This window comes from Rattus norvegicus, chromosome 5 (genome assembly GCF_021556685.1).
Source record: "Rattus norvegicus strain SHRSP/BbbUtx chromosome 5, alternate assembly SHRSP_T2T, whole genome shotgun sequence".
Classification (NCBI taxonomy): Eukaryota; Metazoa; Chordata; class Mammalia; order Rodentia; family Muridae; genus Rattus; species Rattus norvegicus.
In genome coordinates this window covers 60,630,493-60,645,168 of record NC_141538.1, presented here as the reverse complement: position 1 = coordinate 60,645,168, position 14,676 = coordinate 60,630,493, and the positions used below count along the sequence as shown (strand labels likewise).

At 45.0% G+C, this 14,676-nt stretch overlaps 1 protein-coding gene and 1 long non-coding RNA gene across 2 annotated transcripts in view; one reads left to right on the top strand and one right to left on the bottom strand.

Annotated features, from left to right (window-relative positions):
- Positions 1-11,116: 11,116 nt before the first annotated feature.
- On the bottom strand, positions 11,117-12,234 carry LOC120102855 (uncharacterized). Its single transcript, XR_015620800.1, has 2 exons — positions 11,858-12,234; positions 11,117-11,737 (listed from the first exon to the last, which is right to left on the bottom strand). It is a non-coding gene; the product is annotated as an uncharacterized LOC120102855 (long non-coding RNA).
- Rig1 (RNA sensor RIG-1) overlaps positions 11,963-14,676 on the top strand; it is a 49,549-nt gene continuing 46,835 nt past the window's right edge. The window contains 2 exon segments of the mRNA NM_001395071.1: positions 11,963-12,199; positions 14,242-14,376. Coding sequence (NP_001382000.1) covers positions 12,094-12,199; positions 14,242-14,376 — 241 coding nt within the window. The 5' untranslated portion in view covers positions 11,963-12,093.

Below are 14,676 nucleotides of genomic sequence, written 5' to 3'. Positions count from 1 at the left end.
ATTGACACAGTGAATACCTTAAAAGTTTCCCTCAAGATGTCCTTTGTTTTTTAGTTTCACTCTGGAACAGTTAACTATACACGTGTGCCACCACATTGGTACTTTGGAAGCGTGTGTTTTGCAGAGTAACCGTGAATCTCTTTGTTGTGACTGCATTCCGACTTGGCTAGAATGGTATGTATGGGGTATCTGTTGGTGGTCGTACCTGAGCTTTGACCATTTGTACCCCATTTTGATCATTTGGTTAAGTCGTGCCTTTTCCCCCCACTCTTTTCTTGATAGTTTTCCTGTTTGGTTACTCTGTGGGAAGGAGCTTTGCCGTCCTTCGAGCATCCTCTTCCTAGTAAGCTTGCCTCTGCTGAGTCCAGGACCTACCGATGCTTCTTTGTGGTCATCATTAAATGACCTCCTGTAGTTTAGTAGGTGGCCCTTATAATCGGGTGTTTTCCTTTCGTTTACTAGAATAGCCCCATGGAGTATCCAGTGGCTTACAGTCCTTTCCTCTCTTGATACAGATTTTGTCCTAGTCATTTAGTGACGACATGTGCAGCCCATCTTCCATATCCATTTTAGTGCACACGAGGAGCAGTATGTAAGCAGCAGTGGTGGCTGCTGCTGCTGCAAATGCTGCTGCTGCTGCAAATGCTGAACAGATAAGGCTGTCTGCAGTTTGGATCCAAAGTGAAACACCACAAGGAGTACAGGATGGCGGGAAGGAAAAGGACTTAGTATTAGAAGAGAGGTTGTGCAAGAATACAGCTTAGCACCGGATGAAGTGGGGAGAGAGAACGAGAAGCTGGTAGATGAAGTGTGGTGGGATTTGCGGAGGCTGAAAAGTTGGTAGCTGAATAAGTAATAAACGCCACAGACTGAATTTCTGTGGGAGGGAGGAGTAACAGGTTTTGTGTTGAGAGATACTCCTACTGCAAACAGGAGGCTGAGGTTAGAAGTGAGATGAGCAATTAGATTATTCCACCATCCCGTATACACTGGATTGGTGGTGAGAGAGCAGTTTCAGTAGACTTAGAGCAAGTTCATGCTGTAGGAAGGATGCAAAGTTAAGAAGGGAAGAGCGCTGAGTTTAAACTAGGGGTGTTTAAAATCAAGGGTTGATTTGTTTTATGTTTTAAGATAGGTCCCAGAGCCTAGAGGCACAGGTAGTAATCCCAGCTAGTCAAAAGGGCTGAGGCAGAGGGATTGTAAATTCAAATCCTGTCTGGGCGATTTGTGCGGCCTCGTCTGCAGCTGGACTACAGTTCAGTGGTAGGGTGTCTGCATGGCTTGCATAAAGCCCCAAACACAAAACCCTAGGGAGGGAGGGAAATACTTGAGGTTTGGGGGACAGAACCCTTGAAGTAGGAAAGGTTGAACGCAGGAATAATAAAGCAAAGTGTTTAAGTGACAGAGAACCCACACCTCGGGCAAGTGCAGTAGTCATGGGCTTTCCAAAATGGCACACGGGGCAAAGTGCACAGAGATCTTTGTAGGTAAATAGAACATTGCCTAAAATGTCTCTTCTCTCTGAAATAGGGAAAACAAACAGAACAGTGGGTCAAGAGTGGGACTGGGCTTGAGTGGAGTGCTAAATGCCCTTTAAAGGGGCAAAACTTAAGGGTAAAGAATTGGCGATTAATGTTGAGGTCTACCTGAGGTGGAATATTTCAATTTTAGAACACTAAGATTTGTGATTTCTTTTTTTTATTTATTTACATTTCGAATGTTATCCCCCTTCCCGGTTTCCACAACCTCCCTATCCCTTCTCCCCTTCCCCCTGCCTCTATGAGGGTGCTCCCCCACCCGCCCACCCACTCCTGCCTCAGCACCCTAGCATTCCCCTACCCTGGTACATTGAGCCTCTGCATAACCAAGGGGCTCCCCACCCTCTGATGGCGGATAAGGCCATCCTCTGCTACATATCCAGCTTATGACTTCTTTTAACTGGTAAATGTTTATCAGTGGGAAAAGCAGAAAAGAGTATTAGGAACTTTGGATTCTGACTAATTTTCATTTATTTATGTGCTCTGTCTGCATACATACCTGCATGCCAGAAGGAAGAGGGCATCAGATCCTTTATAGTCATGAGCCACCATGTGGTTGCTGGGAATTGAACTCTGGACCTCTGGAAGAACATCCAGTGCTCTTAACTGCTGAGCCATCTCTCTAGCCACGCCCCACCCCCTTTTTATGGTTGCAGATTGATGCATGTGTGCGGTAAGGGACACGGATGAGATGGTCGAGGGAGCTGCTGTTGAGTTATTGAACCGATGCTCCGGGCTGATTCAGGACAGGAAGTGAAACTATGAGATGTTCAGTATACTTGACCTAATCCCAACCCCAACCCTAACCATATTATGTTCTGGTCCTGTAGTCCAAAGAGAGAAGCTGGGAAGTGTAGTCTTTCATCAGGAAACTGGGCTAGTACCATAGCATCTTACTTAGTCCCTCTTCTACCTTTGTTCCCTTGTACCTTCTTCCTCTAGTCACTTCAATTATTTAAAAAAAGAAAAAGTTGTCCCGTCTTTCAAAATCCTGTGGTGGCGTGTCACTGTATTTAAGACCAAAGCCCCGTGGTCTATGTAAGGCCTGGGGTAGCCTTGGCTGCTCCTCTCTCCCTAGCATTCCACTCTGGCAGCTCCACCTCCTTCCCTTTTGCCAGGTCATGTGCTCCTGCCTCGGGTCTTTGCATTTTCTGTTCACCATGAGTAGAATGTACTCTAAAGAGTTCACTTGCTGCCTTCATAAGGTCTTCTCTGACCAAACCGTCTAATAAGTGGAGCCTCCATGACACCACGTTGTAGCACCTGCTTTGTTTCTTCTCACTGCGCTTGTGTGCATCATTTCTGTCCACCTCCCACACTAGAGGGTGAGAGGCTTTTAAGTTTCGTTTCTCTGTCACGGTGGCGCTGGCCTCCAGCCAGATGTTTTTCCTCTCCCTTGACAGTGCCGGCCACTCCGGCATAGCCCGTTCACCGCTGATTCCCTTCTGCTTCTGTCCTTCCCCGTGCTTCATCTTACCGAGGCATTTCCACACCGAGGTACTCATTTCAGACCGGGATTCTAGCACTATAGTACTATAGTACGGCTAGTACTATAGCATCCTACTTAGTCCCTCTTCTACCTTTGTTCCCTCGCATCTTCCTCAGACGGGGATTATAAACAAGTGATTTAGGTGTGCCATCCACCCCTGGCTTAAAATCCTTCACTTGCACTTAAGTTCATGTCTATATTTTCCCACCACCTCTTGCCACCTACTCAGTGCGCAGAGTTCCCGGATCACATGCACTTATTTCCTTTTTTCCGCCCTTTTGTGAGCTCCGCCCCCACACCTGACACCCACCCCCTCCTTTCTGGGTTTAAATAGTGGAGTCCTTCTCATCCTCGAGGACTCACAGGGCCCTGTCCTGCTCCATTAGGCGTCACCACTGTGATGAACGACTTCTCTTTCCGTCACTTCACATTTGGTAGACTCTCGTTTCTGTTTGTAAACATTTCTTTCTACATCTCTGACGGCCAGATTTTAAGGATGGTTTTTAATTGTGTCTGTGTGGAATGCTTTGATGTGTACTCTAAACGTATCAAAGTAATAAAGCGCAGCCCAAGAGAGGGTCTGAGTTTCAGATCTGTCTTCTCACCATCCTGGGGCACCCCGTTCCCGGCTTGGTCACGTTTTCCCTGGTAATCAGATTACAGCTGTGGTTTTTTTTTTTTTTAAATCAAAATTCTTTCAGATTTATTTATTTTATAAATGTGAGTACACTGTAGCTGTCTTCAGACACACCAGAAGAGGGCATCAGATCTCATTACAGATGGTTGTGAGTCACCATGTGGTTGCTGGGATTTGAACTCAGGACCTCTGGAAGAGCAGTTGGTGCTCTTAACCACTGAGCCATCTCTCCAGCCCACAGCTGTGGTTTTGAAAGACCCCCAGAGACCTCACTCAAGTCTAGGGAGGACGAGACCCCCCAAGAACTCACGTAAGACTGTCCTTGCTGTAATCACATGAGGTTTGTAGATAGGAACCAGTGCACTGGGGTTGAGACTCTTATGCACGAAGTGCACTCAGGGGCAGAGGAGTTCGGCCATGAGTAGCTGAGAGGAGGAGTATTTAAAGGAAGAAGCCACAACCCAAGGGGCAGGGATGGTGTCATTGGAAAATGTGGAGAATACCAGTGAAAAATCACAAGAAGCTTCCTGTCTCTCAAGATTGCTCTTAAGATTGTAATCTAACTTTATGCTCAGCTAGTTCCTGGAAGAAGCTTTCTGTTATCTTTACTAGGTCAGGATCACACACTTAGGGCCTTATCTTAAGTCTTTTTATCTAGTTCCTGGGAGAGCAGGCTCAAGAAATGTGACCTTTCCACTTACAGGTAGAGAGCAGGGTCTGGAATTTGAGGTATTTAGGGCTCCTTAGGGGGTGAGATAGCATTTCTAAACTTCGGACTTCTTGGCTGCATTTTTTATTCTTTCAGTTTAATAAACCCATTGCATTCACGGGTACAGCATTTCCCACTGATAGCTTAAAGCAAGATGTATGGTGATCCTTTCTCTTCTTTTGATGCAGGGTCTCACTTGTGCAGCCTGGATGATCTGTAACTCCCTGTGTAGTCCAGGCTGGCCTCAGACTCAGATCTCCCTGCCTCTACCTCCCGAGTTCAGCCACTATGTCCAGCTCCACGTTTACCTTCTAAAAACAGTTCCTGATCGTATTTGTTTCAGTCAGAAAGCCCGGGCCTAATCTAGTGGCATACCCTGCAATCCCAGCACTCATGGAGTTAAAAGCCAGCTTGGACTACAAGGAAAGTTCTAGGCCAATCTGGGCTGCATAGGGACACCCTGTCTCAAACACTTAGGACAAAAAATTTCCACCAGACCTAAGCCACACATGGTGACATGCCTGTAATTGCAGCACTCGGGAAGCTGAACCAAGACAGTCATGAGCTTAAGGCTAGTAAGTCTCAAGTGTGCAAAACAGAAAAGCTACATAAAGGCACTGGAGGAAAAACCCAAAAGAAAGTAGAGAACTGAACCTTTGAGAAATGGGAACTGTGCTGTATAAAAACAGCTGGCTTTCTTTTTTTTTTTTTTTTTTTTGAGAGCCTTCTGTTTAAGGCCAGCTCTACAAAGCAAGGTCCAGACATCCAGGGCTACACAGAAGAATGCTGTCACTGTGTTGCAGTAACCTCCCGAATATTGACTAATATGAGTACAAGCTCGCAGATCTACTACCTTACTATCCTATTCCCCAGCTCTGAAATCCCTTATAACTTGCGGTTTCTCCATGCCTTGTCTTCAGCTGCCTCTTCCTTCTCCTCCGACCCCTTCTCTCTCCTCCTCCCTTCCAACTTCCCTTCCGCTGCCCAATCACCAGCTCTCGCCTTTATTTTACAAATTGAATGGGAGAAGGTTCAGATAAAGTCACCAGAGTCCAGAGTAACTAGGCAGCCATCCTTGGGGCTGCAGAATTAGCATCAAAATAGAGATAACTCCAGGGCAAACCACAAAATCACTGTAACAACTAATAAATAAGAGTGAGGAAAAGCTCAGAAGGATGAGGGAACCTATGGATGTCTGAGCTGCCACAGAGGACATTCCGAAGGTTGAGGCCTACGGATCTGGAATGACTGGGAAACACTTAGGCCATTTTATGAAGGATCAAGATCCAGACTAAGGGTTGAATTCCCGTCAAGGGCAAAACTGGAACAGAGCTGTCACAATGTGTAAATGAAGTTTCTGGGAGTTCAAAGGGGAGTGCTAATAATTTAGAGAGATGTTAGAACAAAAGGTGACATTCCTAAGATTAAAGGTTGTAGAATCTGGAAATACCATAATTTATCCACAATGCCCTGCATAAAATTAAATGCGAGGGGACACAGAGTCAAGAGAAAGAACAGTAACCCAATAATGGAATTTCCAATCAAGAGTTAAATTTTCCATTACTGTGGATCAGTTGAACTCGGGCTTGTGCCTGCTAGGCAAGTGCTCTACCTCAGGGTCACATCCCTCGAATTCTTTTTCCCTTTTGAGACAGAAGTCACTAAATTATTCAGACTGGTCTTAATATTTCCCAAGCAGGCCAAACCATAAGCCTGTCCTGTCAGGCCTGGCTCGGACTTCAAAGATGTTATTAGAAATATATATGTAGGGCTGGAGAGATGGCTCAGCGGTTAAGAGCACTGGCTGCTCTTCCAGGGGTCCTGAGTTCAATTCCCACAACCACGTGGTGGGTCACAACCATCTGTAAGAAACGCATATGTAATGCTGGGCACAGTGGTGCACACCTTTAACTGCAGCACTTGGGAAGCAGAGGCAGGTAGATCTCTGAGTTTGAGGCCAGCCTGATCTACATAATGCTAGGACAGCCAGAGCTGCATAGTGAGACCCTGGCTACCAAAACCAAAACCAAAAACCAAACATATGTAAACAAAAAAACAAACAAACAAAAAGTTTACAATGAGCAGAGAGAAGTTTTAAGTCCTGAAAATGAAGCAGCGGGGAGGAAGCACAGCTGAAATCCTAGGACTATTAAAAATGTCAGAAAGGAAATGAAAAGTGAAACAGCCCTCCTCGACTACAGACTTGAGAAGCAGAAGGCATGATGAAGTCGGGAGGAAGCCAGTGAACTCCAGCAATGAGCGAGCACCTAGACTGGAAGCAGGTCAGGACACAGGAAAGATGGCAGGAAAGGACAGCAGACTGCTTCTATCTGTCCTGTCTTACACCACATGGAAGGGTTGTTTCTGATGGCAGCCCATAGGAGGGGGTGGCAAGAAGGTGGAATTTTGTGGCTATAAGGATCTCTTACCTGACAATGCACAGTATCACTTCCAAGTGAACTATATAAAGTAGGATGTATAGTGTAATCTTTGGCGCAACCACTAAGTAAGACACATATGTACACAGACATAGATGTATGAAAAGGGATGTATGATTAAAAGGTGAAAGGTAAAAAATTATATTTGAATAATGCAAATCAAAGAAATGAAGAATAAAATCAGGTACAACAATCAGCAGAATAAAAACTTTAAAGCCATACCAATAATTAAACGTAACTGGGCTTGCTGTTTCAATTAAGTGGCAAAGATTGCTATAATGAGTAGGAAGTGATGCCCAGCTGGGTATACAGACTGGATCAACACCTTTCATATAAGCAGAGGAAGGAAACAGATAGTGTAGAAAAAGTATGGCATGCAAAAATAAGCACAGAAAGCGGGTATGGCTATAAAAATATCACAGCGCAGACTTTGATGCAAGGCCTTTTGAGACGACATAAAACATAACTTGTCAAAACCAGGGAGTAGTCCCAAGTGTGGAAGTGTCTAGTAACAGTTCCAGTGTTTGTGAAACACTGGCTGATCCAACAAAGGGACCCATGAAAACACAGTGATAGTTGGAGATTTCAACATTCTCCTCTCTGTATTTGATAGAGCTAGGAGACAGGGTATTATTATTAAGACTGTAGCAGATGTGGGCGTCATTATAAACCAAAGTAGTAGTTTAATTGACATAATAAATCACTGTGCCTTAAAGCTACACAATACTTGCCCGTTCCTTTTATTCGTGCTTAAGCAGTGCGGGTTCATGATGTGTTCCTGCATATAGTACCCAACGGTGTCCTTCTCAGGAACATCGTCTCATGTTCCTGAGACAGTCTCTCTTCTTTCTGGCTTGGAGATCACCAATTAGGGGTAGATGGGATGAACCGAGCCGCAGAAATCCTCCTCAATGCTGTGTTTACAAGCATGTCTAAACTGGTGTTCTTATGTGGGCTCGGGGGATAAAACTCGGTTCCTCACGCTTGTGTGGCAAACACCTTATCTGCTGAACCATATTCCCAAGCCCTGGTTCTTTTATGTTTAACTGCCACCTGGGATGTATTTCAAAATATCTTATATGCTCAGGCCCTAAGCAAGTTTCACTAAATTTCAAAAGGCTAATATTGCAGTGTCTGTCACCACAGCAGGTCAGAATCAGAAGTGAGTACCATGAAGCTATTTAGGAAGATTCCTAGCATACTTATTTAGAGATCAAGGAAGAGTTCACAGGAATACTAGAAACTTGCAAATGGAATGTCAGGAAAACAGCATTGTGGAATGCTCCAGATTCTCATCTGAAAAGGGGAAACTCGGGGTGACTCGCATGCTTTCATGCAGGGACAACTTTATAAAATAAGTAATTCAGAATCCTATTTTAAGAAGCTACTACAAAAGCACTCTGGAGGCAAAGGCAGGTGGATCTCTGGGTTCGAGGCCACCCTGGTCTACCAATCGAATTTCAGAATAGTCAGGGCTACACAGAGAAGCTTGTACGAGAATGGGAAAAAAATAGCAAGTGCATAAGAAACAGTGATATTGACAGCAGAATCAATAAAATCGAAAAGGGAATGATAAGGAAGAAATGTATCAGTAAAAGCTGGTTCTGTGAAACAAAAGTAACATTGATTAATGTCTAGCAAGGATGTGTTGTTTTTTTAAAGGTTTAAAAAAGAATTAAGGAATATCATGGACAAGTTATACCACTACTTTAGCAATTTGGAAGAACAGGTCAGATGTATTGTGCAGGAAGATTCCTGGGGCATGCTACATTTTTAACTTGGTTATTTCAACTGACAGTGAGGCGTGAGTTGGCCATCTCCAAACTAGAAGTGCTTCAGAGTTTGGCAGGAAGGTGTTGGTGGAAAAAAAACAGTTCTTTTGTTTTGTTTGTTGTTTGCTTTTTGTCTTTACTGTTTTGTCTTGCTTTTGTAGTTGAATCCACAAAAGAAGCAAATTTGTTTGATTGGTTATGGTTTAGGCCATGACCTTTTCTAGACTTTCCTGGGGAGCAGTTCAAGAGGAAGAATGCTCAGTGGCTGCCCGTGACTGGCTGCTCTTGTCCTCTTCTCTGTTTCTATGGTTTCTTTTCTGGGTCTTAGAATTGCCCCAATCTAATAGATTCTCATTTAATTATGTCAGCATTTGAAAAAAAATCACAATTTCCCAACGTCCATTCAAGATGAAGTATGAATAGCCTCGTATGAAGTAAGGAAATAGAATCCAAACAGATATGACTAACACGATCCCCAGCTCAAATGGTCTATGGGTGAATTCTGTTAATATTTAAGGAGAAAAGATGCTGCTAGTACATAGACTGTTATGATTCTAGCACAAAAAGCATTACAAGAAAATTGCAGGCCAATAACCTTTGAGCACAGATCCCCCCCCCCCTTTCAAAATAACCAATTATATGAAAATACTAGCACATTGAATCCACAAGTAGGTGAAAAGGATGATATGTCATCACCAAGAGATTGTTGCAGGAACTTTAGGCCAATTTAGCCTTCACAAGTCAACCAATGAGACAAGCCTGTTAGCACAGTCCTGTAATCCCAGCGGCCTAGAGGCAGAAGCAGGAGGAACAGTTCAAAAGCCATCTTTGACTACATCTTGAGTTCTAGACCAGTTTAGGCTACATAGGATCCTATCCCAAACAAAACAAAAGAAAGTCAATCTATAAAAATCGGCATGTCCACAAAATACATGATCACTGCAATAGATGTGGGGAGACATTTGAAAAACATTCAAAAACTCATTCATGGAAAAAAACAAAACAAAACAAAACTTAAAAAGTAGAAAGAAAGAGTGCCATTAATCTGACAGAGAGCAAATGTCAGTTTTTGTCAACTTGGGAAACCTAGACTGACTCACCTCAGCTGAGAAATGGCCTCCAGCAGACTGGACTCTGTGCCAGTCTTTCTTAACCATGGGACCGCCCATCACTCAGGAGCACTGCTAACTACTCCTAGCCAGGTTGTCCTGGGCTGTGTAAGAAAGGAAGCTGAGCTGGTGTGAAACCAAAACAGGCGCTACACTGTTGTTCAGAAGCCACATTGTTACACTTTGTTAGCTATTAAGTCTCTGTTCTTTACAAGAATAAGTTTCTGGCCCGAACAGGGTAGTCCTGTCACAGGCCTTAATCCCAGCACTCAGGAGGCAGAGGTAGGTGGATCTAAAGCCTTGAGTTTTTCCTGCCTTGGCTTCCCCTGATGATGGACTTGAAAACTGGAGGCCAAATAAACCCATTCAGTCAGTGTTTTGTCACTGCAACGGAACGCAAGCCACACCCACATCTGATATCACAGTCAAAGCGAAGTGCTGATTGTTTCCCACCAAGATCAGTGGTGAAGTCTGTCAATTCTTGTCACCGTTTTCTATTAGAGGCATTAGGTTGACAAGGTAAGGTAAGGAAACAAAAGGCATAAAGACTGGGGAAACATGAGGAATGGAAATTAATAAAAGTCATAACATCATGGCAGGAAGAAGACTATTCACAGGTGACATGATTGCCTACCAGAAAAGCTTAAGAAATCTATAGAAGTTACTAGAGCTAATAAGTGAATTTAGCAGTGTACCATGATACAAAGTCAACAATCAAAACCCACTTGTATTTCTGTAGGGTAGCAACAACTTGAAAATAAAAATTTAAGAACAATTCCATTTACCTGTGTATTAAAGAACATAAATAAAGTTAATGTGACATATACAAGATTTGTGGGCTGGAGAGAGATGGCTCAGTGGTTAAGAGCACTGACTGCTCTTCCAGAGGCCCTGAGTTCAATTCCCAGCAAACACATAGTGGCTCACAACCATGTAATAAAATCCAGTGTCCTCTTCTGGTGTGCATGAAGACAGCTACAATGTACTTATAAATAAATCATATATATATATATATATATATCTCAGGAAATAGAAACAGATGGAAGAGAGAAACAGATCTACACATGTAAAGTCAGTTTCTCTCTCTCTCTCTCTCTCTCTCTCTCTCTCTCTCTCTCTCTCTCTCTCTTCCTGATAAAGGTTCCAAGGTAATTCAGGGGAGGAAGGACAGGTTTTCAGCATATGTGGGAGTACAATTAGAAGTCTGGGAAAAGGTGGTTTAGTTTTCTGTGTAAAAAATTAATTTGAAAAAGCCATAGAACCAAGAGTAAAACAAAAAGTAAAATCACTCTAAAAGAAGCGTTGAATAACTTCCAGAGCTGGTGTGCTGGATACTTTTAGGTCAATTTGACACAAACCAAAGTCGTCAGAGAGGAGGGACCCTCAATAAAGAAAACCATAAGATTGGCCTGTACGCAGTCCTGTAGGGCATTTAAAAATTTTTTTTTATTGTTCTTTTTTTTTTAAACGTATTTACTTTACATCCCACTTATTGCTCCCCTCCTGGTCACTTCATGCCCCCTCCCCTACTCCTCTGAGCGGTTGGGGGCCCCACTGACTATCCCCTGACCCTGGCATATCAAGTCTCTGTAGTGCTAGGCGCATTCTTTCCCCACTGAGGAGGCCAAGGCACCACAGCTAGAAGAAACAAATCACACAAACAGACAACAGCTTTTGGGATAGCCCCCGCTCCAGTTGTTTGTGACCCACATAAAGACTAAACTCACATCCGCTACAAATGTGCTGGGAGGCCTAGGTCCAGCCGGTGTATGCTCTTTGGTTGGTGGTTCAGTCTCTGGGAGCCCTAAGGATCCAAGTTTGTTGACTCCTGTTGGTCTTCCTTTGGAGTTCCTGTCCCCTTCGGGGGCCACAATCTTTCCCTCAACTCTTCTATAAGGCCTGATATTGGTGCGACGACGGTGGCACCACCAGATCTTTAGTCCCAGCACTTGGGAGGCTGAAGCAGGTGGGATTGGAGCTCTGTGGTTTGAGGCAGCCAGTCTACAGATGGAGTTCCAGGACAGTCAAGGCTACATGGAGAAACCCTTCCCGGGAGGGGAAAAAAAGGTTAAAGATTACTGTACGACCCAGCTAATTCGCGGAAGAGGTAACGGGTGATTCTGTTTTTCGAAACTCACTGAATTGTGCACTTCAATTGTGCTCACCTTACACCACGCCAAAAGCTGCGCCCAAACTTCAAGGCAGTTCCCACCGGATCAGTGGCTCTCTAGGATCAGAAACGAAACTGGATCCCCGCCCCCCAGGGCCCCGAGGCAGTTTCGGTTTCCTTGCGCCCGCCGGTGCTGCTTCAGCTGCTGGACTCTCTGGAAAGTCCTCACCGCGTTCATCCCGGGCGGATTTGGGGGAGCCAGGGCGCTCATAGATCGCGGGGAGCCACAGAATGACCGCAGAGCAGCGGCAGAATCTGCAAGCATTCAGAGACTATATCAAGAAGATTCTGGACCCCACCTACATCCTCAGCTATATGAGTTCCTGGCTCCGGGATGGTGAGTGGTCCCCAACTGGGGCTCTCAGGCTCTCCACCTTAGGGAGGGGAAATACTCAGATAAAAAACAACTGGAGGCCCTGCCCACCCTTCCACCCCCCGCGCGCCCCTCCCCCGCTTTCTTTAAGCCAATTTGGGTTAACTATCCTAGAAATGTATGTGAGACTCCCGGGCCATTTTAAGAGTAGACAGCATCCTGATTTGATTGATAGTCAGGAACAAAGTTCCTGCAAGGTGCCACTCTTATTTATTTTCAAAGCTGAGGAAATAGACTGTTTCTCTTATTTACACCTAGACTGCTGTGTGCCTCCCATAGTCCTGTCACGAGAGATTGAGAAATAAGAATGCGCCGGTCCTCCTTAGACTCCTGTACAGAGCAAAGAGCAAGGCTTTGGGCCAGGGCCAAAGGTGGAGGTGAGGGCCACATGAAGCAAGAGGACTGACATGCACACAATTCTGTCAAAAGACGTTGCTGCCCGGAAGTCCGTGGAGGAAAACTTTCCCCGGACTCCGGGTGTTTAGAGTTTAACACAGCCGTTCACCTCTAGCCTTGGGGACTTGATTGGTGGATATTAGACTCTTTGTTAAGTTGCACTGGGTGCTTCTATCTGAATGAACACACTTCCCCCACTCCGACCCCACCCCAAGGGAGGGGGTGTTTGTAGTGGTGACAGAGGACTTTTGGCAGCTACTTTTTATTTTGCAAGTTAAAGGCTAGATGTTTCTTTTTGCAAGTTAAAGCCTAGATGTCTTTCCTGGTGTTAGACCCGGGTGGAAACTGCAGGTTATTTCTGATGCCCTTTTGTTCCGATGCCTAACAGGCTATACAGTGAGGAGTAAAAGAACACTACCCAGGGGTCCCAGCGCCCCCTTGTGCTAGAGAGAAGCAGAAAAAACACTAATAACTGGAGGGGGCTTGAAGAGAGGAAACTGACCCAAGGCATCCCTTAGCACCAGGGTCACTTGCCTTCCGGTCCTTCAATCTTATCTTCCGCCTCTTTACCTGTCCCTCTCTGGATGGTTTCCCTCCCTCCTGGAAATGGTACCCTGTTCTGCTTTCTTACAACATGCGTTCCATCACACTCTCCCCCTCCCCCATGTAAGGTATCATCCTTCCCTCTCAGGGTGCTGGTTTTAGTCTCATGAATTTTAGGGTTTGTTTGTTTAGTTCTGTGAAGATGTAAATATTGAGATTTTTAAATTGTGGATTATATTGAATTTATAGATTTTTCTTGGCACTAGAGCGCTTTGCTTTGTATTAATTTTACCCATCTTGGGAGATCTTTCCATCTTCTAGTGTCTTCAAGAAATTGCCCCCCCTCCCCCACTGTCCTTGAAGTTTGCATTGTAGTGATCTTCCACTACTTTGGTTAGGGTTTGTTGTCATTGGTTTGTGTGTTTGTTAGAAACTTGTGAATAGAACGCCCTGTTTCCCCGAAGTCTTTCTCGGCCAGGCCAGGTTGTTATTGGTATGTAATAAGCGATTACTGGTTTCTGTACGTTTACTTTGAACCCTGCCTCTTTGTTGAGACTTTTTATGAGGGTTAAGAGTTCGTGGTAGAGTCTTTGGGGGTCTTTATAGGACTACATAGGAACCACTTTCCTGCTGTGTTTCTTTAACTCTGTTGGCAGAAATCGGAATGAAAGACCACAAATGTACTTTACGTAATTCAATGGAATTCAAAGTGCTTGCTGCGTCCGCTATCCTCCTTACTGATGCCATGGGGCGTTCGTTCCCACACTCACCCTCTTACTCCGGCAGCTGCTTCAGGGTTTCGAAGGAGAGGAAGCCTTTCTCCCTCCACTGTGACACCCTCCACTGTGACTTCTGCTTACTGTGGGGAACTTGAGTGCAGGGTGGGAGAGTGAGTAGACGGATGAGTGGAGTCTGCTGCTTCTCCAAAGGTCCTCTGGTTCTATGACTTGTTATGACTCCCCCTGGGAAGGGCTTGTCCAGCTCCCCCTGGGAAGGGCTGGTCTGCTCTATCTTCCTGTGACTGGTGCTTCTGCAGGCTGCTCACTTGTCCTTGCTTCTGTTCGCAGATGAGGTGCAGTGCATTCAGGCCGAGAAGAACAACAAGGGCCCAATAGAGGCCGCCTCACTGTTCCTCCGGTACCTGTTGGAGCTGCAGACAGAGGGCTGGTTCCGGGCCTTTTTGGATGCCCTGTACCATGCAGGTTGGTTCCTCCTCTTTCCTCCCAAGTCAGAGTACTTCACTCTGCTCTGTCAGAATGCTGAGAGGAGAAGAGGTATTCATCTTGTGGCATCTGTGTGTGGCTCATGCCTCATCGTTTAAGGAAATGTAAAGACTGTTTGGAAGCAGATGAGACAATGGTCTATACCAGGAACAGCCAGAGCAACCTACAGAGTTGTAACTAATAGGAGAGGTGGCAGTATTACCAGCACGCCAGTTTTATAGTGTTTACACAGTACTCCGTTATCCTGCAGTGAAGCTTGTGACCTTGTCTATAAATGAC